The sequence below is a fragment of the Ovis aries genome, chromosome 21 (assembly GCF_016772045.2).
Source record: "Ovis aries strain OAR_USU_Benz2616 breed Rambouillet chromosome 21, ARS-UI_Ramb_v3.0, whole genome shotgun sequence".
Classification (NCBI taxonomy): Eukaryota; Metazoa; Chordata; class Mammalia; order Artiodactyla; family Bovidae; genus Ovis; species Ovis aries.
This window is the reverse complement of record NC_056074.1, coordinates 40,945,714-40,970,726: the sequence shown is the minus strand read 5'-3', so window position 1 is coordinate 40,970,726 and position 25,013 is coordinate 40,945,714. Positions and strand designations below refer to the sequence as shown.

At 49.2% G+C, this 25,013-nt stretch overlaps 1 protein-coding gene across 4 annotated transcripts in view; it reads right to left on the bottom strand.

Moving 5' to 3' along the window:
• DPP3 (dipeptidyl peptidase 3) overlaps window positions 1-22,114 on the bottom strand; it is a 31,629-nt gene extending 9,515 nt beyond the window's left edge. For 2 of the 4 annotated variants that reach the window (XM_012102158.4, XM_012102159.5), the window contains exons 1-15: window positions 22,077-22,114; window positions 20,403-20,680; window positions 12,655-12,744; window positions 11,918-12,055; window positions 11,256-11,330; window positions 10,312-10,405; window positions 6,312-6,442; window positions 6,070-6,200; window positions 5,931-5,989; window positions 3,416-3,610; window positions 3,066-3,178; window positions 2,621-2,713; window positions 639-701; window positions 416-540; window positions 171-291 (exon numbers count right to left, since the gene is read on the bottom strand). In XM_012102158.4, the coding sequence (XP_011957548.2) occupies window positions 171-291; window positions 416-540; window positions 639-701; window positions 2,621-2,713; window positions 3,066-3,178; window positions 3,416-3,610; window positions 5,931-5,989; window positions 6,070-6,200; window positions 6,312-6,442; window positions 10,312-10,405; window positions 11,256-11,330; window positions 11,918-12,055; window positions 12,655-12,744; window positions 20,403-20,672 (1,698 nt within the window). In that variant the 5' untranslated portion in view covers window positions 20,673-20,680; window positions 22,077-22,114. The remainder of the gene's footprint in view (window positions 1-170; window positions 292-415; window positions 541-638; window positions 702-2,620; window positions 2,714-3,065; window positions 3,179-3,415; window positions 3,611-5,930; window positions 5,990-6,069; window positions 6,201-6,311; window positions 6,443-10,311; window positions 10,406-11,255; window positions 11,331-11,917; window positions 12,056-12,654; window positions 12,745-20,402; window positions 20,681-22,076) is intronic. The other 2 variants (XM_004019699.5, XM_060404099.1) reach the window with 1 other exon arrangement.
• Window positions 22,115-25,013: the final 2,899 nt, after the last annotated feature.

Here is a 25,013-nt window from a genome sequence, read left to right as displayed (position 1 = left end):
AACACTGAGGCTTACAACAGTGATGTGACTTGCCCTCACATGTGGTAAGAGTTTGGGATCAACCCAGTTCATGTGCCTCGTAGATACAGTTGTCCCATCCCTACACCCAGAATCCTGGTCTTGGTCCCCAGGACAGACCCTTCCCTCCTGAGGGGTCCCCCAGCCCCTACCTGTCTCCAGCTGGAGGCCTCAGGGGTGTAGAACTCCAGAGCAAGCAGCCCGGCACGAACCATGTTGAGCCAGTTTACGTAGACCACATCTTCCGCATCAGCCCCCTCAAAGCCAAAGATCCTGGGGGAGCGAGGGAAGAGGTGGCGGAGCAGGGTCAGAGGCGGCCTGGGCCTTGCCCTCCCTGCCAGCACCCCCCATCCACAGAGAAGCACTCCCACCCCCCACCCGGGGCTGCGGCTCATACTCCAGCACTCGGGGGTGGAGGCAGAGATAGAGGCCCACGCTCTCCGCTCGGCACTCTTCGTAGCTGGAGGCGATGGTGCTGAACTTGCTGTCCCAGGTCTCCCCGCTCCGGTACCAGCTCTGGATCTGGGAGGGGGAGCCCAGGAAGCAGGCTTTAGGGGTGGCTGCCACTCTACCTGGGCCCCCCTCCCCGTACCCTGAAGCTCCACCCAGGCCACCGTCACCTGCTCCCCTGTCTCCGGGTTGATCACAGTCTCCTGGTCGAAGTTGAATGCTCCTTTCTCGTCCTGCAGGAGAAGGGTCATGAACATTGGGCAGGTGAGGGTGGGGTACCCTGGGGCCCAGGTTAGGCCTTCAGCCGGGGATCCAAGGGCTCAGAAAGGCAGCCAGGGAGCAGCGAGCAGACAGCAGGAGAGGCAGGTCCATGACACGCGGTGGCCTCCACACCTGCTCTGTGACACCTCTCAGAGCCCCCAGAGGTAGAAGAACCTGAGGCACCTACCCCGCTGCACAGAGAGCAACACTATGGGCCGGGGATTAGGGAGAGAGACGTGCAGAAAGTCACGTGAAGACCCAGACCCAGTATCTCCAGACCCCAGCTGGAGACGTCCCAGTGGGTGGGCCATGAGGCCTGGTGGCTCCTCACCTTTGTGGTCCCTCTGCTGCAGAGAAGCCACAGCACATGATTCTCTGCCTTGAAAGCAGCACCCTCACCATCCTCTCCATGTGCCAAGTGTCATTCGTGCACCAGCCTTTTAACCCTTTAAGTCATCTTCCTGCTGCTGCTGATGCTGCTAAGTCGCTTCAGTCGTGTCTGACTCTGTGCGACCCCATAGATGGCAGCCCACCAGGCTCTGCCATCCCTGGGATTCTCCAGGCAAGAACACTGGAGTGGGTTGCCATTTCCTTCTCCAATGCATGACAGTGAAAAGTGAAAGTGAAGTCGCTCAGTCGTGTCCGACTCTTAGCGACCCCATGGACTGCAGCCTACCAGGCTCCTCTGTCCATGGGATTTTCCAGGCAAGAGTACTGGAGTGGGGTGCCATTGCCTTCTCCGAGTCATCTTCCTAGGAAGGTTCTGTTATTATCCCGCTTCACAAAGGAGGAACCTAAGGCTCAGAGACTAAGAACCCCAGAGCAGAATTAGAGCACACAATATCTGTGCACTATGTCTCAACAACAACACCCATTTCCAGAGGGCCTACTGGGTACCAGGCAAATCCCAGGGCTTCACCTTTATTCCTCACAAGAGCCATATGGTAGGAGTCAGGAAACCCATTTTACAGATGGGCCAACTGAGGCTCAGGGAGAGGACATGACTGAATAAGACCACAGAGGGGCTATGTTTGTCGCCACTTCCCTGAGACTTCGAAGCCAAAACAAAGCCCAATGCTCCCCCATCAGCTGCCCTCTGGATCCTCTGACTTCCAGGCCCAACTGATCCCCATTCAGAGAGGCAGCCATGCCCCCAAGAGGAGCAGACCCCACCCTGCCTGCCTCCAGTCCTCTCATCTGTGCAGTCCACAGTGGGCTCCGCCTGGCCTGCTAATAAGGCTGTTTCTCATATTCCCTGAGTAGGTGTTGAGGGGCTCTAGCCACTCTGGCTGGCCCACAGGAAGGGGGAGCTCCCTACAATACCTGGAAAAGTACAGGCTCCAGGGAACAGCAGTACAAAGACAGTGCTGCAGCCTCAGGACTGGGGGCGTCCAGACACCACCCCTGCCAGGCTTTTCTGCTCCTGGGGCTGCCTGGGTCATACTCTCAGGGCAGGCTTCCTGGGCAAGTCATTCTGTGTGGGAGACTCTGGGTGGGGGCCTCCGCTGGCCTGTCCTACAGATCTCACTCAATCCTGGGACATCTTGAAGGAGGGTGAGACACTGGGAGCCAAGACTCGGCCAGCTTCCCCACTCCAGGGAGCTGATTATGGGGAAGGGGAGCCATTGGGCCTAGAACTGGGGAGGGTCCCACTGGTACCAGCACTAGCCCCTTATTCTTTTTTTTTTTTAATTTATTTATTTGGCTGTGCTGGGTCTTAACTTTGGCATTCAGGATCATTTAGCTGTGGGATCCTTAGCAGTAAGAAGGATCTTTAGTTGTGGCACGTGATCTAGTTCCCTGACCAGGGATTGAACCCGGGCCCCTGCATTGGGAGCGCAGAGTCTTAACCACTAGACTGCTGGGGAAGCCCCTGGTCTCGAGTTCTTACCTGCACGAAGAGCTTGCCGCTGCCGTGGCCCAGCAGCTCGTGCAGCCCCACCTGCACGTCAAAGGAGGGTCCCTTCCAGCGGATGTATAGGTCCTGCCAAGACAAGCAGAGACCCACACTGCCCACTGCCCCACCACGGTCACACAGCCTGCCCACGGCCCCCGTGCCAGCCTGAGGGCCCATCGTGAGGCACACATCTGCTAAAGGTCTACCACCTGCCAGCCCCACAATGAGCACTGCAGAGCCCATCTCATCCTGGCAACAACCCACGAGGAAAGGGCTGCCTCCACTGTTTGCCGGCTGGGGAAACAGGCTCCAAGGACCCGAGGTCACACAGCGGGGAAGCAGCAGAGCTGGGTCTGAAGCCCCGTCCTTTTCCCTGCTCTGGCCTGTTCCGCCCTCCTGCATCAGCTGAGGTCAGGCCAGGCCCCGTGCCAGTGCCCACCTTGTCCTCCTCCTCCAGGAAGGTGAGTTTCTCCCGCTGCGTGGCATAGGCCACGGCCAGCACGTTCCCCAGGGACACGTTCTTAAAGCCTTCTGTCTGCCTCAGGTCATCATCTGGAGAAGGTGGGAAGGGGACCAGGGAGAAAAGGGCAAGGGCAAAGGTCAAGGGTCACAGGCAAGGAGTCAGAGGGACAGGCTGGGAATGTAAGTGGAGCAGGGTGATGTGTGGCCAGGGCGAGTGCGTGGAGGGGGAGGGGGTGACTCTCAGTGGCGTCTCCTAGGGGGTTTGGGGAGCCCCCGTCTTGTTCAGGCAGGGATGGGGGGCGGGCAGGACCCTCCAGGGAAGCTCACAGTTGGGGATGTTGATGCCGGCAGGAATGCCGGAGCCAGCGAAGGTGAGAACGTCCAGGGAGGTGAAGTCGGGGGTGAGGAACTTGTCCTTCTCAAAGGCTGGGGGCCAGGGCAGCTCCTTCAGCAGCTGCTCCGCACTTGCCACCAGCCACTCAAACTTGGCACTCATGGCCTTGTTCACCATGGCCACGAAGCCTGTGGGGGAGAGGGGCTGTGAGCGGGCAGGGTTGGGGGATCCCACACCCTCCTCCTCTCCTCTAATAGACTTTCAGCCATTATGCAGGCATTGACTGCCTGCTGGGCGCAGTGAGCCTGTGCTGGCCACTCGGGAGAACCTGGGCCTACACTTTGCCTTCATGGAGGTCCCTGTTTTGGGGAGAGCAGGGTACAGAGAAAAGGCGTTGCTGAGTAACAACTGAAGTGGATCTTTTTAAACTTCTTAAAACTTTTTTTGGCAATGCCAGGTGGCTTGCGGGATTTTAGTTCCCTGATCAGGGGCCACAGCAGGGAAAGCATGGAGTCCTAACCCACTGGACTACCAGAGAATGTCCTGAGATGGATCTTAAAGGGGTATGTGGGGAGTAGTACCTCGTGGGTGATGGGGAAAGGATCAAGGATCAGATGCCCAGTGGAAGGGACTATGTGAGCAAAAAAGGATGCTCTTCTTTTTGGGGGGACTGTGAGCTGTCCTGCACGGCTAGAGCTCCTGGCTTACACGGTGGTGAGTGAGGCTGCTGCACTGGAGGGCTGGGGCTGATCCTTTCAGATTTAATACAGTTAAGAGTTCCTGGCTCAAAGCACTATTTTCAAAATTGCACTCTACAGAACACATTTTCTATGAGAGCCTTCAAAAAGAAAGACCTCCCTAGTCAAAGAAGTTTGGGTAACACTATATACTCTATCTCCAACTTCTTCAAGGCTCTCAATGCACATGTGCATATTAAAGGTACTGAGGAGTCCTGCAAGCAGAGACTCTTTGCTGTTCCATACTGAATCTTCTTTTTTTTGTTTTTGACTGTAGCGTGAAGGATCTTAGTTCCCTGAATCTTTCTTCCTTCTTTTTGTTTTTTGGCTGTAGTATGCAGGATCTTAGTTCCCTGACAAGGGATCAAATCCATGTCCCCTGCAGTGGAAGCATGGAGTCTGAAGTTCTGGACCGTCAGGGAAGTCCCTGAATAATTCCTGCTAACTCTGCATAGACTACACCCTGGAAAAGCCTGACCTAGACTAAGGAAGGGGACAACCTTGGCCAAGGGATGGGCTTGGCAAAGGCTCCCTATCTGGATTTACTCTGTCTGATGAAACCACCACACCAGGGCAAGAAGAAAGGATGATTAAAATAGCAAAGCACAAAAAGCAAACTGGGGATTATTAAAAAATCAGGGGACAGCTATGTGATGGCACACCACGCAGCTGGCAGACATGGAGTACAATATCAAATGTTATGGGAAATTATTTATGATATACTATGAATACTGTACACCTATTTAAAAGAATGTGGTAGGTCTATATATACTGATAGGAAAAGATATCCGAGATACATGACTAAGTGAAAAAAGCAAGTGACAGAATATACAGAATATAATCTCATTTACCCAGATGACTTAAAAGGAACATGAGTGTGTGTGTGTGTGTGTGTGTGTGTGTGCGAATGCTTAGAGAAAGGTCTAGAAGGACCTGTACTCAACTGTGAACTCTGGTGACCTTTGGAGGGGAGCGATATAGGAGAGGTAGTGAAAGAAGGATTTCATATTTTATCCTACACACGACTGTACTTTTCCAATTACTTACAAGTGTGGATTTTTAAATTACACACGTACATTTCTAAGCATCGCTCTCTATAAAAGCAAAAGACAAAAAGTACATTCCAAACTTTAATTTTGGGGTGGGTGCAGTCACAGTTGATTATTTTTGGTGTGTGTTTTCATAATTTTTGACCATGAACATGGATTACTTTTCTAATAATCATGATGAGTTATGTACAAAGGGGGAACCTCCAAGACTGAGGCTGCTGCGACTTGGGCTTGGGCACAAAGGCCGAGGCAGCCTGCCACTCACTTGCCCTGGGATGACAGCAGCCAAGTTCTCAGTCACAGCGCTAATTCTGCTCTCATCGACCCAGCACCACTGACATGCCTGGCATTGTGCTGAGCTGTCTGCATATAATACCTCACTTTCCATGACACCTGAAAAGGAGTGATGGAGGCTCAGAGGTGGGGTTAAGCGACAAAGCTGGAGCCTGGGCCTGGACCAGACACAGAGGGCAGCACGGCAAAGTGACTCAGAGCCGAGGTGCCTGGGGTGGGTCACCCCCCACAACTCTGCCTCAGTTCCCACATCTGTGAAGTGAGGAGGGAAATTCTCATAGGACGAAGATTATCAAAATGAGTGAAGATAGGTAGGTGTCCAGTCCACGACGAGTCATCGATGGCTGTTGCTGACTCTCTACTATGGCAGAATCATCAGGGGTAAGGCAGAAGGGTTTCACTTTGACCTCCCACCTCCCAGAAGTTACCTTCAAACTCTCCACGGGAACCAAAGGGGTCTCGGTAGCTCTCGATGAACCCGATGTAACTAGGGGAGAGAAGGGCTGAGATGGAGGAGGGGTGGGCAGGAGGCGGCAGGGCAGGGCGGAACGGAGGCTGGCGCCTCACCTCTCCACGATGGGGCCTTTGTCCTGGATCCAGAAGCGAGAGCCCTTCTTGTGGGCCTCGATAGAGCCCTGGGTGAAGCTTTCTATGTACTGGGCCAGCATCTGTTCCTGGTGGCTGTTGGCTGCATACGCCTGGGGGTGAGCAGGGGCTGGTCAGCCTCAGGCCACTCCCCCATCCTGGTACCCGCCTTTGCTGCCCAGAGGGGCAGCAAGCGGCACACCTCAGCCCAGAGCGCCCCCTACCTTGGCTTTCTCCAGGTGCTCCACCACCTTCTGGAGGATGGGGGCATAGTCCCCGCGGGTCACCCGAAAATGGCTTCCCTGGAATTCGTAGCTCTTCAGCTTGGAAGTCATTTCGGAGTCCAGGTTAGGCTCTGAGGGAAGAAGGATCATCGCTCAGGGGAAAGGCGAGTGTGAGACATTCCAGCAGGCTTCTCACTGTGACATTCATTTACTCTAACATCCTCGATGGCTCCCCGTTGCTCACAGAAATTATAAACTTTCATCTTCAAAAAAATATATATATGAAGGACTTCCCTGACGGTCCAGTGGCTAACACTCTGCAATCCCAACGCAGGGGGCCCGGGTTTGATTACTGGTCAGGGAACTAGACCCCATGTGCCGCAACTAAGTGTTCGCCTGCTATAACTAAAGATCTTGCATGCTCAACGAAGATAAAAGATCCTGAATGCCACAAATAAGACCTTGCACAATCAAACAAATATTTTAAATATATATATATATTCTGTAACATGAAATGTTTTAAGTGATTTATATGTGTTAACTCAATGAAACCTCACATCAACTCTGTGGGGAGAGGGAAATTATCATCTCTTTTCTACAGATGGGGAAACTAAGGCACCAAGAAGTTAAGTCAGGTGTTGAAGGTCACACAGCAGCAAGTAGCAGAGTTGGATTCAAACCCAGTGTGGCAAATTGTATTTAAAAAGCTATCCCTACCCTAGATATAATCACGAGGGTCCTTATAGAAAGGAGACAAGAGGGTGGAGGGAAGTAGATGTGATGAGAGAAGAAAGGACGGGGCGAGACGTGAGGAAGGGGCCGTGGGCTGAGGGATGCAGGCAGCTTCTAGAAGCTGAAACAGGCAGGGAAGATTTCCCCAGAAGAGACTCCAGTTTGGACCTCCGGAACCATAAGAGAATAAATCTGCGGGTTTTTTTAATTTTTTACTTTATTTTTATTTTGGCTGCACTCAGTCTTCATTGCAGAACGCAGTCTTAGTTGCCTTACAGCATGTGGGATCTTAGTTCCCCGAGCAGGAATCAAACCCATGTCCCCTGCATTGGAAGGCAGATTCTTAACCACTGGACCACCAAGGAAGTCCCTAAATTTGAGTTTTTCATGCTGCTACATTTGTGGCTATTTGTTAGAGAAGCAATGGCATATTAATACCATTGTATCTTGCCTGTTATCTTTGATCCATATAACACGTGTCTAGATTATATTTTTAAATATTTATATTTATTTACATATATATGGTAATGGTATTTCCTATCTCCTGATGTGAGATATGCTTCCAGATTATATTTTTAAATATATATATATATATATTTGGCCATATATGGCCACAGTATTTCCTATCTCCCAGTGTGACTTCTCTCATGAGAATGTGGGGGCTTTATTCCCTCCTCTTGAAGAGGGGCAGGCAGGCTTATGACTACAGCAGAAGAGACACTGTGGCTGCCAAGGGCCAGGTCGCAGAAGGCGACACAGCTTCTGCCTGGCTCCCTTGGGATGTTCACTCTGGAGCACGGCTGCCACGAACAGTATGAAGATGCCGCATGAGGCATTTCGGTTGACAGCCCTGGTCAAGTCGATCTACATACATGCCGAACCCTAAACTTTCCCACCACCTCGCTTTGGCTCTTGCTGTTCCCTCCACCAGGAGTGCAGTCCCTGACCCGGCCTCATTTGCCTGGCATCTGAGGATCTACCAAGGCCTGGCCGCTGGGGAGACATCGGTGAATGAAACACAAAGGTCCTCCTCTCAAGGAGCTTGCAGTCAACAGAAAAATAACCAGGAAATTACTGGGTGTGCTGATGGGCAAAGAGGCTATGAGAAGACAGGGAAGGGTCCTGGGAAGGTGAGGTCCAAGCCTGGTCTCCAGGACGAATGGGTGCTCATCAGGTGAACACCTGGAGGGAAAGGAGACATTCTGGGGGGAACAGGGAACAGACTGTGCAAAGGCCTGGAGTGGGTAGGTAAGAATGTGGGGTTTTCAGGAAATTGGAAGTTGCTGAGCATGGCTGTGGCCCAGAGTCTATCTGGGGGCTAGGAGGTGGGAGGTGGTTGGGGAAGGGAGGGCCAGATTACATAGGTCTTCATAGAGGCCTGGATGCTTGTCTCAACACTGCATCTATATCCCCCTCACCTGGTAACAGACTCCAGTTTTCCTTTGGGACCTACCGCCCACCAACCACCCTGAGTCCAGGCAGTGGGAGGAGCTGATCTTATCACCTGACTGTCAGGTAGGCTTGGAACCAGATCTAGACAATCAGAGACCAGTCCCTTAGCCACAAGGATTGGTTCATATAAATGGGAGATCCAAAACAGAGAAGCTTGAGCCACTTCCAGATCTTCAGATACTACTTCTGGGAGAAAAAGGCCCTCTTTTTACTGGAACAGCCAGGCCAGTGGCTATCAGGCTCTGTGGGAGCAGCCTGCTGTGGATGAAGTGAAGCGAGTTGAGCTGAGACAGAAAAATTTCTGAGAACGCTATCTGAGCAACTGGATCCAGCTGTGCCTGAAGCCCTTCTATTCTGGGCTTCTTAATTACTCAAGCCTACAAAGTCCCCTTTTGCTTGAGGCAAATAGGTTTCTTCACTTATAACCAAGGAATTCCAAACGATGGAGCCTTTAGAAGTGAATCTCGGCTTTACCCTGAAGGTACTACTTTGAGAGATATTTAGGAAGCAGGGATTAGCAATGAGAGGGTAACAGGCAGGAAGGCCAGGGGTCTCCAAATGGAGGAAATAAGATGCAAGTGTCAGACATTTTTTATCTCTCTCTTAAGCGGCAGGAGGGAACAAACCACAAGGGTTAGATTTTTTCCCCTTCTCTATACAGATTTAAAAAGAGGTTTCTCTTAAAGTGTTACCATAAGAACACCTGGTTCCACCTGAACTTAACTTTTCTCAAACCTAGAGCTAACCAATATATTTTTCTTATGGAAATGTTTGTCTTTAGCTATGTTAATGTACTATGTATTTACCCTAGACTCTGTCTTCAAGTTGGTTCCACCTAAAGGCTCAGAACTGCCTTGACAAACCAGTATGTTCTACTCATATGTTGTTCTCCTAATCTATGTTAGTGAAACTATGTTATTTGCTTGGAAATCTGCCTTTCTCCGAGATTCATGTCAATCACGTTATGGCCCGGGACAACTCACCTTGTGCCAATGTTATCTCAAAATGCATGTTGTGGGTAAGGGGCCTGGTGCCAATCTCTGTGTTTTGAGGCATTTCCTTTCTTTAATTAGCAGACTGCTATTAGCTATATAACATCCGGCTAAAGATTAGCAGCGGGGGGCACTCTTTCTGCCCGCTTCTGATGTCTATGTAGAAGCTTTCTCTATCTCTTTTATACTTTAATAAAATTTGATCACACAAAAGCTCTGAGCGATCGAGCCTTGTCTCTGGCCCCAGATTGGACTCTTCTCCTCTGGAGGCCAAGAATCCCGGCATCTTTCATGGCTCAGCAACAACCTTTCAGTAAGTTCCCCACCACTACCTTTCTATATTCTCCCCAACCTCCAGGACACCTTTTCCATTAAGCCTTCATTGATGTGCAGTTTGGATTTCTCCTCTAGGCCATCATGAGACATATGGTCCAGCCTCTATTTCCATTGTTTACATGAATTGTTATCTTCTGCACCACTGCCTGGAGGATGGGGACCACAGCCAACACTCGGCTCCCATTAGAGGCTTGCCGCAGTGATGTTCACCAGTGAAACAAGGCCCTTCCTCTGCCCTCAGGTCTCCCCTAGCTTTACATCACCACCAGCTCCAGGGCTAGGGGTGCTCACCTCCTAGAAACACCATATGCTGAGCATGGCACAGGGCTCGGCACCCAGTAAGCCTCCATCGCCATCCGCCATAGCTAGTAGGACTGTTGTTACTCCCTGTGGCTACTGCAGGCAGCTAACCCCTGTCCTGGGTTCCTGCCCCATCCACGCTGGTCCAGGAACACTAAAGAGGGAGAAGAAGGGGGGTGTGAGCTCACCTGTGCCCAGCACGGAAGCCAACCGCACCTCGTAGCTCGGCTTCCCGTCCTGGCCAACCTCCTTGAAGAGCCGTGTGTTGTAGGCACTGAGGTTCTGGAAAAGACAGGGCAGGGTTTGGGGGAGAGTAAATCCAGAGTGGGCAGTGGGGTGGAAGGGAGGGACAGTGGGCACACCTGCAGGAGAAGACACAGAGGCAAAGCGGGCCAGGCCTTGGGGGGACCACCCAGAGTCTTCTGGGAGGGAAGGGAGCAGGGTGGGCGCGCCAGGGCAGATTCCTGCTCGGCTCAGTACACTGAGTACTCAGCACACAGCACTTTTACTAAGTGTTGCGCCAGACAGTGGGCTTCGCAGGTGGCTTGGTGGTAAAGAATCTATCTGCCAGTGCAAGAGACACAGGAGATGCAGGTTTGACCTCTAGGTTGGGAAGATCCCCTGGAGTAGGAAATGGCAACCCACTCCAGTATTCTCGCCTGGAAAATTCCATGGACAGAGGAGCCTGGCGGGCTACAGTCCACGAGGTCATAAAGAGCTGGACCTGTCTGAGCATGCACATACACACATACGATCACACCTGCCAGACACTTCATGACCTCAACTGACTTGGGCTATAGGAGGCAGACCTCAAGCCCCAGATAAGGGATGTCACTGAGTGTCTGAGCTGGGAGGTGAAACTGACACATGGACACCAGAGCCCAGTTGAAGCAGCTCTGATATTCTGTGTCCTCCTTCCCTGAGGCTGTCACAAGGCCCTTCAGCCTGGGGTGGAGTGGGGGCGGCTCCATCAGGGCACTCATGCTGACCCTTAGATAAGGATTCCCCAGTCTTCTCCACCTCAAGGACCCCTGATGCCTGTGCCTCTGGGCTCAAGCTGAGACCCGGGAGTGGCCGCCAGTGCCAAGGGGACCCCAACAAGCCACTACCCCGACTTGCCCATCCCCCAAACCTGTGAGTCCAGAAAGTCTTGGGCTAGTTTGGCATCTTCCATGGTACAGTTCCCAGAGAAATAGGTGGTGATGCCCTGTTGGGGAAAGGGCAGAGTGGAAATAGGAGTTGTTGCTGAGGTTGGAGCTGCAGGGGCAGCTGGTAAATTCCTTCCTGGCCACCCTCTCCAGCCACAGACTTCCTGCACCTCCTCTTAGCAGCCTCCGAGGTCCCTCTCAATCTCTTTCCAGGGGAAGAAAACTGGAACACAAACAACACACAGGGCCATCCCCAGCCTTCCTACAGCTCTGCGCCAGCCTCTCACAGATCCACCCCTAAGGTTCGCTGCGTCCCTCACCCCACGCGACTCCTAAGCAGCCTCCAGATGTGGGAAGCTTGGATCCCCTCCTTTCCAGCCCCCCGCCTCCAGCTCCCCCCAGCTCTCAGCTCGTCTCTCCTTCCCTCCTCCCGGCACACAGCATCCCGGGATGTCAGAACTGGGAGGGCATTCAGAAAGCATTCCATCTAACCCACTTACTGAGGACGACGCTGAGCCTTGCCTTGGACAGCAGCTTGGCCTCAGGCGTGATGGACAGCCCGCTGTCTCCCCATCGGTTGCCCCTTCCTCCAGGCCAGGTGGCCCTCAGTGATCCCCTCCACCCCCTAGCATGGCTGGGGCCTCACCTCTTTCCCCAGCCCGAGGTGTCGAAGCCTCGATTCCAGCGAGAACATGAGCTCCCCGCAGGTCTGCCAGAGGCCCCTAACTTCTTCTGGGTGCTGCTGAGCGGCCTCACTCCCCAGGATCACACGTTCCAGCTTCTCCTGCAGGGGAAGGGAGGTCCTTGGCCTGGCCAAGGCCGCACCACCCAACCTGCCTTCTGGAGCTCCCCAGCTATCCCCAAGCTCTTCTCCCATAGTTTAAGACCTTCTGGTTCAGAGGGTGGTCAACAGACTGGCAGCATTGACCTTGCCAGAGAAAAGTAGAACCTCATACCTGCCTGCTCAAGCTGGCTGGGTCAGAGGCTGTATGTCAATAAGATCGTCAGGCCAGTCATGTGCAGAGTAGGGACTGAGCGCCCTGGTGTAAGACCTGGGTCTGCCCCAGAAGGGCCCGAGCCCTATGGTCCAGAGAAGGACTCCCTGTGTCCACTCTCCTCCACTGTCTCCAGGGGTGACCAACAGCCCCAACTCTGCAGCACCAAACGGTGCTCAGAACCCTTCCACAGCCTCCCTTCATTTGTCCCTCAGGTCAGCATGGTTGGGAGGTCGCTGCAGCACCTGGGAGAGTGGCTGACCCAAGGCTGTGCGGCATGCTGGTCAAAGGCCAAAGCCTGACTCCCGCGGGGGCTCCATCTGCTTCTTTCCCCACTCCACCCCACCAGCCCCAAACTGCCCACCTTCCCCAGCCCTCCTCAGCTTACCTTGGGCAGGTTGGGAACAAACTTGGTGTCGCCAAAGGACTTGTAGTTGCCCATGTTGGAGTAGACGCCCGCGGCGTAGACCAGGAACGCCTGGGGGATGGGAGCGTCAGAGGAAACGCAACCTCCCCACCCCATGGAGGGTCCCTCCTGGGATGTTAACGCCCCAGAGGAAGCAGTATGGGTGAGGTGGGGAGATGTAGGGGGCAGGACCCACATCCCAGGAGGCGCCAGGCTGGGCTGCTTTCATGGCCCAACCTTCAGACACCCACGGTCCAGCCAAACGGGTCTTCTCAACAGCTTCCAAATATGGATACATCCAAGCCCTCATCCACCTTGTTCCCTTCATATCAGCACCCTCTCAGCCACCTGCATCTCACCTCCTGTAGGAAGCCTGTCCTTAGCCCCCATCTGATAGGCAGCTGGCGCTGGAGGCATCAAAATGTTAGGGATGGAGGGGCCTTGGCTGACGACTCTATGGCTTTTGCAGGCTCCAAATCTACTCTCCCTTCCTCTGGTAATATGGCCTCAGCTTTCTTTTGGGATGGGCCAAAATCTCCCTTCCCCAACTCCAGGGGTAGGCACAGGCCCAAGCTGGCCAGCCAGAGCCTGACCAGGAAGTTTCCCAGCGGTGAAGAGCTACTGTTTCACACCAGGAATCAAGTCCAAAGCCCCTAGAGCTCCCCTACTAAGGTGACAAAAGAAAGCAAAACTGAGCGATGAAGACTGCATCGCAATGGTATCCCTGAGTCTCTGAATCCAGCCATGACTGAAGCCTCTTTAGCCCTGGACTTTTCAATTATATGAGCCCATAATTCTCTTTTTTAAAAATAGACTTTATTCTATAGAGTAGTTTCAGGTTCACAGCAAAACTGAGTGGAAAGTAGAAATTACCCCAAAGCGCTCCCTGCCCGACCCCACCACCCCACTGCCAGGCAGAGCCTCCACCTCGTTAATATTCTTCACGAGTCTGGTACATTTCTTACAACTGAGGAATGTACCTTGGCACTTCATCACCCAAAGATCATAGTTTACATTAGGGACCACTCTTGACATTGTATATTCTATGGGTTTGGATAGATGTATAAAGACACATATCTGCCATTATACATGATACAGTACTCTGAAGTATACAGGGCAGTTTCAGTGTCTGAAAAATCCTCTGTGCTCTATATCCCCTCCCAGCACCTGGCAACTACCCATCTTCTTACTAGCTGCATAGTTTTGCCTTTTCCACATAGCTGGAATCATACAGTATGCACCCTTTTTGTGATGGTTTCTTTCACCCAGCAATATCCATTTAACTTTCTCCGTGTCTTTTCATGGCTTAATTGCTCACTTCTTTTTAGCATTAATGTTCCATTGTCTGATATACCATGGTTTGTTTATTGATTCAGCTACCGAAGGGCATCTTTATCAGATATATCTTTTGCAAACATTTTCTCCCATTCATGACTTATCTTTTCATTCTCTTGACAATGTCTTACATAGAGCAGAAAACTTTAATTTTAGGGACATCTTTGGAGGTCCAGTGGTTAAAACTCTGCGCTTCCAATGCAGAGGGCGTGGGTTTGATCCCTGGTTGAGGAACTAAGATCCCACATGGCACATAACATGGCCAAGAAAAAGAAAAATTAAATTTTAATAAGTTCAGCTTATCAATTATTTCTATCATGGATCATGCTTGTGGTGTTATAACTAAAAAGTCAACTGCATACCCAAGGTCATCTAAATTTTCTCCTATGTTATTTTCTGGGAGTTTTAGTTTTGTATTTAAGACTGTGATTCATTTTGAGTTAATTTTTGTGAAGGATATAAGATCTGTGTTTAGATTTTTTTTTTTACCATGTGGATGTCTAGTTGTTCTAGCACCATCTATTGGAAAGGCTATATTTGTTTCATTATATCACCTTTGTTCTTTGTCAAAGATTTGTTTACTGTATTTGTGGGGGTCTGTTTCTAGACTCTCTATTCTACTGCACTGATCTACTGTCTATTATTTTGCCAACCGAAGACTGTCCTGATTACTGTAGCTTAATAGTAAATCTTGAACTAGAGTAGCATCAGTCCTTCAACTTTGTTCTTCTCCTTCATTATTGTATTGCCTATTCTGAGTCTTTTGCCTCTCCGTATTAACTTTAGAATAAGTTTGTCGGTATCCACAAAACAACTTGCTGGGATTTCGACTGGGATTGCATTGAATTTATAGATACAGTTGGGAAGAAGTGGTATCTTGACAACATTGAGTCTTTCTATCCATGAACATGGAGTATCTCCCCATTTATTTAGTTCTTCTTTGATATTTTTCATCAGAGTTTTATAGTTTTCTGCATATACGTCTTCTACACATTGTTACTTTCACTTTTCACTTTCATGCATTGGAGAAGGACATGGCAACCCACTCCAGTGTTTTTGCCTGGAGAATCCCAGGGACAGAGGAGCCTGGTGGGCTGCCGTCTATGGGGTTGCACAGAGTCGGACACGACTAAAGTGACTTAGCCGTAGCCGTACATATTGTTAGATTTATGATTATTTCAACTTTTTTGGGTGCTATTGTAAATGGAATTGTGTCTTAATTTCAAATCCTACGTTTTCATTGCTGGAATACAGGAAAGCAATTGAGTTTCATGTATTAACTTTGCATCCTGCAACCTTGCTATAATCACTTATGTGTTCTAGGAGTTTTTGTTGATTTTTTCAGATTTTCCACTTAAACAATCATGTCATCTGTGAACAAAGACAGTATTATGTCTTCCTTTACAATATGTATACCTGTAATTTCTTTTTCTTGTCTTATTGCATTAGGTACAATTTCCAGTACAACATTGAAAAGTAGTGGTGAGAGGGGAGATCCTTGCTTCAGTCCTGATGTTAGTGGGAAAGTTTTTCACCATTAAATATGATATTAACTCTAAGTTTTCTAGTTACAGTTTGTTTGTTTTTTTTTAATCATGAATGGGTGTTAGAATTTGTCAAATGCCAAATGTTTCTTCTGCATCTATTGATATGATTGTGTGATTTTTCTCCTTTAGTCTATTGACGTGATGATTTACATTTATTGATTTTTGAATGTTGAACCAGATTGGTATAGCTGGGATAAATCCCACTTGGTCACGGCACATAATTCTTTTTATACATTGTTGGATTCAATTTACTATTTTGTTGAGGACTTTTGCATCTATGGTCTTGAGGCATATCAGTCTGTAGTCTTCTTTTCTTTCATTGTAATCTTTGTCTGATTTTGGTGTTAAGGTAACACTGGCCTCACAGATGAGTTAGAAAGTATTCCTTCTGCTTTTCTCTTCTGAAAGATTGTAGAGAATTGGTATAATGTCACCCTTAAATGTATAGTAGTGAATTTATCTTGGCTTGATGTTTTCTGTTTTGGAAGGTTGTTTATTAATTATTGATTCTATTTCTTTGATACAAGCTTTGCAGATTATCTATTTCTTCTTGTGTGAATTTTAGCAGATTGTCTTTCAAGGAATTGGTCCATTTCATATAGGTTATCAAATTTGTGCATATGAACTTTTTTCAAATGGTAATTCTTTGATTACCATTTGAAGGATATTGCCCATGAATATTCACTGCCCATGAATTTGTAGTGATGGCCCTTCTTTAATTTCTTTTTCTTTTTTCCTTCTTTCATTCCTGATATCAGTAGTTTGTGACCTCTCACCTTTTATCTTAGTCTAGCTAGAGGTTTCGGAGAAGGCAATGGCAACCCACTCCAGTACTCTTGCCTGGCAAATCCATGGACGAAGGAGCCTGGTAGGCTGCAGTCCATGGGATCACTAGGAGTTGGACAGGACTGAGTGACTTCACTTTCACTTTTCATTTTCATGCACTGGACAAGGAAATAGCAACCCACTCCAGTGTTCTTGCCTGGAGAATCCCAGGGACAGGGGAGCCTGGTGGGCTGCCGTCTATAGGGTCGCACAGAGTCAGACATGACTGAAGCGACTTAGCAGCAGCAGCAGCAGCAGCAGCTAGAGATTTATTGATTGCTATGATCTGAATATTTGTGCCCCTCCAAAATCAGTATGTTGAAACCTAACCTCCAAGGTGATGGCTATTAAGAGAGGGAGACTTTGGGAGGAGATTAGATCATGAATGATGGCATAGCCCTCCTCATTGAGATTAATGCACTTACAAAGTAGACCCCAGATAGCTAGCTCTTATGATCCACCATGTGAAAACACAGTGAGAAGGCAGCAATCTGCAGTCTAAAAGAGGAGTGTCACCAGAACCCAACCATGCTGGCACCTGTGGTCCATTCTTCTTCTACCTTGGTGGTTGTAACTTAGCCTTGTATACAATTTCATTTTCTCTCCTTTCTTAGCATATCAATTGCACTTCTTTTTTTACTTGTTTTAGTGGTTGACTTTGCAATAGACATTTTAGTGGCTGAGTTTGCAATATACATTTATAACTAATCCCAGTCCATTTCATGGGCAGTTTGAGTACTTTATAATAACAAAATAATCCTAATTCTTGCCTTCCCGCCCTCATATCACTGCTGTCATTCATTTCACTTATACATAAGCATACATAGTTGGATATATTGCTGCTATTATTATTTTGGACAAATATATCTCTTAGATCAGTTAAGAATAAGAAAAATAAAAGTTTTTATTTTTACCTTCACTTATTCCTTCACCACGGCTTTTCCTTTCTGTTTTAATGTACATCTGAGTTTCTGACCTATATCATTTCCCTTCTCCCTAGAGAACTTCTTTTAACATTTCCTGCAGAGCAGGTCTATTGGCAACAGATTCCCTCAATTTTTGTTTGTCTGAGAAAGTCTTTATTTCCACTACACTTTAAAGGGTAATTTCACAGGGCATACAATTCTAGATTGTTGGCTTTTTATCTCGACACTATAAATATTTCAGTCTACTGTTCTTGCTTGCCAGATTTCTGAAAGATTAGATGTAATCCTTATCTTTGTTCCTCTGTAGATTTTGTTTTCCATCTAGGTTCTTTCTTTCTCTTTGATTTTCTTTCTCTTTGATTTTCTGTAGTTTAAACATGATATGTCTATATGGAGGTTTTGTCTGTTTCTTTTTTGTTTTGCATTTAGTATCCTATTCAGTGTTCTCTGAAATTCCTGGATCTGTGGCTTGGTATCTGACATTACTTTGCGGAAATTCTCAGTCAATACTATTTTAGGTATTTCTTCTGGTTTTTTTTCTTCTTCTTCTTCTTCTGGTTTTATCACTATATACATGTTATATTCCTTATAGTTGTCCCATGGTTCTTGGATATCCTATTCTATTTTCTTCAGTCTTTTTTCACTTTGCTTTTCAATTTTGGAGGCTTCTATTGAGATACCCTTAAGCTCAGAGATTCTTTCCTCTGCTGTGTCAAGTCTACTAATAAGCCCATCAAAAGTACCCTTCCTTTCTGATAGTATTTTTTGACCTCTAGCATTTTTTCAGACTCTTTCTCAGACTCTTTTCCATTATGGTTATTATAAGATGCTGAGTATCGTTTCCTGTGCTGTATAGTATGTCCTTGTTATTTACTTACTTTATATATAGTACTGTATATATGTTAATCCCAAACTGCCCATCTATTCTTACATGCTGTCTACTTTATCCATTAGAGCCCTTAGAATATTAGTCAGAGTTGTTTTAACTCCTGGTCTGATGAGTCCTACATCCCTGCCGTATCTGAGTCTGGTTCTGATACTTGCTCTGTCTCTTCAAGCTGTGTTTTCTGCCTTTAAGAATGTTTTGTAGTTTTTTTCTTGATAGCCAGACATGATGTGCTGGGTAAAAGGAACCGTCATAAACAGGCCTTTAGTAGTGGGATGGTAAGGAATGGTGGCAGGGGGAATGTTCTAGAGTCCCATGATTTTAGTGAGCCTTTGCTGCTGGACTTTGAACTTGACATGCTCTTCTCAGCCCCATATTCCCACTCCTTTTAGATGGGACCGGATGGTCAGAGCTGTCTAGAGTTGTGTGTTTCCCTTCTTCCAGATCAGTTAGGCTCCAATAAAACCCTAACAGGTTTGCTTCTGGTTAAATAGTTTCTCCTGAGGGAAGATCATGTTAAGAACAGAATGCTCTAGCATATTTTTTAAATGGCTCCTTCTCACCTCCCCCTGCCAGAAGCAAGAGGGATTTTTTTTCTCTGAAATTCACTGTGAGAACCAGGTGAAGCTCCTGAAGGTAAAACCCCCCAAACTGTGGGGGCCCCCTTATGTCCAGTTCCCCCTGGAGTTTTCAACTGTCAGAATTGTCCACACTGAGCCTTTAGCAATTCATCAGTTACAGTTCCAATTTTCCTACCTCAGCACTGGTTCCATGGAGGTTTCTGTTCATGAGTTTTTGCTCTGGTAAGTTGTGACTCTCTGTACCTGCCTGTCTGTTTCTCCAATTTTGAGAGCTGCAGTTTGCTCTGGAACCTCACTTCTCTTAAGGATCTAAGAAGAGTTGTTGGTTTTTCAATTTATTCAGCTTTTTACTTGTTAGAAGAGATGGACAACATCTAAGCTCCCAACATGCCAGACCAGAAACTGGGAGTCATGATTTTTTTTTCCCTCTCATTTAAGCCAATTTGAGGTGGGTTTCTGCTACTTCCAAACAAAACAATCCCACTGCAAATAGTGAATACTTTGGTAGCACTTTTCCATTAACTCTCCCGGCTATTCTCTCTTTTAATGAGGAAATCAAGGCCTAGAGATGGGATGTGATTACTCAAAGTTCAAACAAAAAGTAGAAGAAATAGCCTGGGCCTCAGCACAAAGATAAGCAATCTAATCCCTTTATTTTACATATAGAAAAACTATATCCTCATACATTCTTGGAGAAGCTTTTTCAGAAAATGATTTAACAACACTAGTCAACTGTCAATGTACAGAGCCTTTGACCCAGCAATTCTGCTTCTAAAAATAGATCCTAGTCACACACATGCTTAAGGATGCTTATTTGTCTTGTTTGTAAGAATCACAAACAACCTAAATGTCCATCAATATACAAAGGATTAAACTGATAACAGCGTACAAAGCTATGGAATGCTTCACAGTCAATAAAAGAGAACGAGGTGGATTTCTATGTACCCCATGGAAGTTCTCCAAGATATAGTGTTCAGTGAAAAAAAGCAGAACTCATAAGAATCTATAGCATGTGATCTCATACGTGAAAGAGAAAAGAAGCAAGTAACACATGTGCATCTCTACTTGTACAGGTATCCAGTATAGACAGAGGACTGAAAAGGCTATACACCCCACCATCTTTGGTGGTTACCTTTGGCTAGGCATTGAGAAAAAATGATCTTTGTGTTTTATTTTGTGCCTTTCTGCAATGCTGTAAAGCATTAAGAATGCATTCATGTATTCCTTGGCCAATAGACCCACAGACCAGATAAAAACAAAAGGACAGGCAGAACATTCTGCCCAGGGACATGCAACATGGTGGAGGAAGATCTGGCCCAGAACTCAGACCTCCAAATTCCTACACTGAACTCATTCCTCTACCGTCTCCGAACCTCCACAGCTGTTTCCTCTACTCCACAGCTCTTGTGATCATCATAACAGCCATCAGTTATCTCATCAGGGGGCCACCACCCTAAGAGGTACAGATGACCCTCAGGCATATTTTGTAGATGAGAAGACTGAGACTCCAGGAGGGGATGTCCCTGTGTTTAAAACCTTTGATCTAATCCAGAGAGAGACAGAGAGTCCATTGGACCCCTGCTTCCTGGCCCCTCACACCCAGAATGCAGGTTGGCCTGAGAGAACTAACCTGATATTCCTCTTCAGTAAGGCCTTCTGCCAGGGCATGCTGGCGCAGCTGGTCGGGATCCTGGGCACGGAAGAGGCGGCTGAGCAGGGCATAGATGTAGGGGGCCTCAGGGGAGGTCTGCAGCAGCACTGCCAAGCCTCCGTACCAAGCAGCCCGTGACAGGTAGTGGGCATAGAGACGCTCTGTGGACGAGAGCAGGCGGAAGGCCTCGCGGCAGTCCAGGCTTGACACGCCGATGTCATTGGGGAGAATGTACTGGGTGTCCGCCATGGGCCCTGCTGAGAACCATCACCGTGATCACAAGCATCATTTATCCCACACCAATGGCATGTACATCTGAGTCTACACACTCACGGTCTGAATGAGGAAGGGAATACCATTGCATCCATGCACCAGATATGCCAAGTGAGACTCAGAGATGGTTAGGTGACTCACCCCAGAAGATTACACAATATTCTGGCAGGCAATATTCGGCCTGTGGCCTCCCAAACTTAAAAACTGAATCCAACTACCTAGTATTACAGATTGGAAAGGGCAATGGCACCCCACTCCAGTACTCTTGCCTGGAAAATCCCATGGACAGCGGAGCCTGGTGGGCTGCAGTCCATAGGGTCACTATGAGTCGGACACGACTGAGTGACTTCACTTTCACTTTTCACTTTCATGCATTAGAGAAGGACATGGCAACCCACTCCAGTGTTCTTGCCTGGAGAATCCCAGCAATGGGGGAGCCCAGTGGGCTGCTGTCTCTGGGGTCGCACAGAGTCGGACACGACTGAAGCGACTTAGCAGCAGCAGCAGTATTACAGATGGAGAAACCAGGGCCAGGGAGGTGGGGTGCTTTGCCTAATAACAGAAGGGAGGGGTCAAAAGCAAGCTTCTGCATCTCTGGGCTCCCAGGCCCCTCTCCGTGGTCACCCCTCTTCCCTCTCTGATCTCCTAGCCTCCCCTTAAGAATTATCCTGCATGTTCTTCGATTCTGCCCACCACTGTGTTCACAAGGACAGAGTCCCAGCTGGAAGACCCAGGTTCCAAGACTGGCTCAGCCCCAGACTCCAAATATCAAGTCAGTTTTACTTTTCTACCTCTAGAAGACAGCCTCTGATAATAACCCCAACCTCACTGGGTGGCTATGCAAATTAGATGAGGTCACAAGGTCAGCATGATTGACAGAAGGTACCCACAGCAGTACAAGATTTTCCCTGTACTCTTCAGTTCTCACTGCTGGCAGGATCTGTCCCACTCTTATCCCCCTGGCCTCTCCCTGTGCTCAGCCAGGGGACCCTCCCTAGCTGCAGAAGCTCAGAGCCGAGAGAAAACTCATTTTACAGATAGGGAGACTGAGGCTTAAAGACGCCAAGCAGCTTATCGACAGTCTTGCTGCCTGGTTAGGACCTGGGTGTCTCCCAACCCGGAGTATTCACAACGCCCTCTCTTACTCTGAAAGAGTTTCCTACCACCCCCGCCACTCCCAAAGCTGCTCCCAAATGGCACAAGCCCCTGGGTTCCGAAAGGGACGTTAACCCTTTGCTGTCCGGAGCGATCCTTGGCTTCGGGGCCGCGATGAATTTGGAAGAGGGGGCAGAAAAGGAGTGATCTTGAGCTCGGCCCAGACGCTCCCTGTCACCCGAGGATGACACATGGTGACCCCAAAACCCGGTCGCCGCGCCTCACCTGCAGCAGCTGCTCCGATCGCACACTCACTTCCTGCTTCCGGCTCCCCCATTCATTGGGGCTCCGCCAACTCCGCCTCCACCAGCCAATTGCCGAGCTTCGGGGCCCAGACGGGCATCGCCTCAAGCCAATAGGAGCTCTGAGCCGGCAAACCGGCTCCCCGCCCCCAGGCGCTACAGGGTGGCGAGCGGAATGGCCCCTGCGGCCTTGGCCTTTTGTCCGCAGGCGGTACACGCGTGGGGGTCAGAAACCTCCATGTTCAGCCTGGCCCAGGCCTAGTCCGAACAGACGGCGCACAGAAGGTACCCCAAACCAGGCGGGGCAGCGTGGCTGTTACGAACGGAGCACCGGCGACAACCCCAACACAGTCCTGACCCCCGCTCTCCTTTGGAGTTTTTCTGAGTCCCCCGACTTCAGTTTTGGGTATAGGAACCCAGGACCATGGATAGTGACGAGCCTGCAAAGCCCTCCGTTTAGGGAGTGGAGGCCACAGTCGAGCGGGCTCCAGCCGGGGCTGAGATGGTCCCACCGTGCGGGTCGGGGCGGGGCAGGCGGGGGGTGTGGAGAAACGCAAGGGCTGCCTGTACCCTCTCGGATTCGCCATGGGCCTGGCTAGGGCAGCAGTTAAATTTTTATCTTCGCGTCTCAGTTTCTTCTGAACAAGGGGCGAGGGGCCTGGCAGTTTCGGGGTTCTTGCCAGGTGCCGGATGGATGAGAAAGCCGACCGCAACCCCAAAAGGCTGCCCAGGGCAGAGCCGAGCCTGCATGTCTGGAGAAACTCACCAGAGGATGGGATGGGTCGGGGAATGGCACGTGGAAGCGCCTAGCACTTGTCCTGGGCCAAGTGGGGAACATTTTCAGGGTCCCAAATCAGAAATGGAGCAGAGCCAGGCCATCTAAGGTTGAGGCGGGCCTCCACTGCCTGGTAGCTGTGTGTCCTTCGATGAGTCTCTTTACCTCTGTGAGTCTTGACTTCCTCAGTCAGAAAACCCGGCTAAAAATCCCGGTCTTTACTGGAGGGAAGTTGTTAACTTGAGGGAAGTGTTGACAGTGTTGACGCCCCCTAGTGCTGTGCAGAGAAGTGTGGAGGAGAGGGTCTACCCTGAAATCCACACACCCTCCTTGTCAGTTTTTGCCACACCTGTGTCTAGGCCCAGAGCAGCGGTTGTCCACTACCCACACCAGTTTCTCATTCACAGAAGATGCCCAAGGCCCTGTTTGGCACAACAGTGCTGTTGGCACTGATGGTGATTATCATGAGAGAGAGGAACTCAATAAATTAGTCTATGTCCCTAGAAAATCCCCCTTCTTCTTCCCTGTGCCCCAATTTTTATTGTCTTTAAAACAGGTGTAAAGTCTTCCCTGACACTCGGGAGAGGTTGACATGTACACGGATAGAGGAGGAAGTGCCGTCCATCGCCACCAGTGGGCAGCTCAGTCCAAGGAAAGATCCCAGTACTCCTGGGAAACCCCCAGCCAAGCTGCATTTTCATCAGGACAGCTAATAAGAGCACTTCCTGAAGTTCTATGCTAACAGCTTGACATGGAGGATCTCATTTAATTCCTACAAAAAACCTGAGTTAGGATATAATTTAATCTAGAGTACATATGGGGAAACGGAGGCTGATGGATTCACTGACTTCCCTAAGGCCACCCAGGAAGTCCTCTGGTGTCCCTGAACCAGGGTCCAGCCCTCCACCACATTGTCCCCTCCACCTGCTCCAACATATGCGTGTGCTCACATGCACACACACACACACACACACACACACACACACACAGAATTACATGCAACAGTCCACTCACTGAAGTCATAGCCACCCCTAGCCTTGGCTCTTTCCCATGGAGATAAAGAAGGGGTAGGTGAAGAAGTAGTATTAAGCACATCCTATGCTTGGTGCCCTTCATACATTCACAACCACCTGGTAATGGAAGTACAGTTATTCCATTTAACAGTTAAAGAGACTGAGGCTCCAAGAGTTAGAAAGGGGCAGAGCCGTCTGACCCCCTCCACCAACACTCTGATTTCTCCCTCTTATGGCACCTGTGCCTTTTGCTTGTCTCTCCTTCTAGAGTCTGAGATTCCCTGATAGAAATGGCATGTAAGTGTTCCCCTGTCTGGTTCCCAACAGAGTGAGAACAGAGAGCTGGGAAGAGTTGGATTCCTACTGCTGTGTGTGTGTGTGTGTGTTTAGGAGTTGGAATGCTCCCATATTCACCCCAGTGTGTGTGTGTGTGTGTGTGTGTGTGTGTAGGAGTTGCCATGCTCCAATGTTCACCCCAGTATCCTTACTGGGGCTCCCCCGCTGTGGCGATGTGAAGCAAGAATCTGATCTCATCCTCATCTCACCACCAGCAAATGCCCTCTGTCCTCTCAACAGCCCCAGGTCTGATATCTGTGGCTTCAGCCAGCTGTGTGGAAGGGGGCAGTTCCCCCCCCTTGGAATATCTAAGGCTCTGCCTTCTATTAGGGATGATGTCCAGGTCGAGTTGGTACTCAGAGGCTCTTTTTCAGAATTTTGTATTTCCAGAACCTCCATCTACCTAATCTTTCCAGCTTTCTTGTCCCAGGAAAGGTCTGGGGCAACCCTGTAGCACCCCAAGTTTGCCTGGGCTATCAGGAGGAGGTGACACTTAGCCAGGATGAATAGGGATCCAGTTCAGATTTGGTCTCCATGGCAATAAAGGCCCACCAGACGCCAGCCCAACATTCCCACCCTTCATTCGTTTCTGCTCCCTCCATACCCAGCTCATTGGTCGTCAAGCGTTTTCCCTGCCACACCTTGGCCCATGCTGTTCCCCTTAGCTGGGCTGCCCTCCCAACTCCTCCCACCCCATCCAAGGAGAGCTGCCCAGTGGCACAGAGGAGAGGGCAGGCTCTGAGGCCAGGCAGGAAGCTGTGGATTAGAATCTGACTTGACCACTTTCTAAACTGTG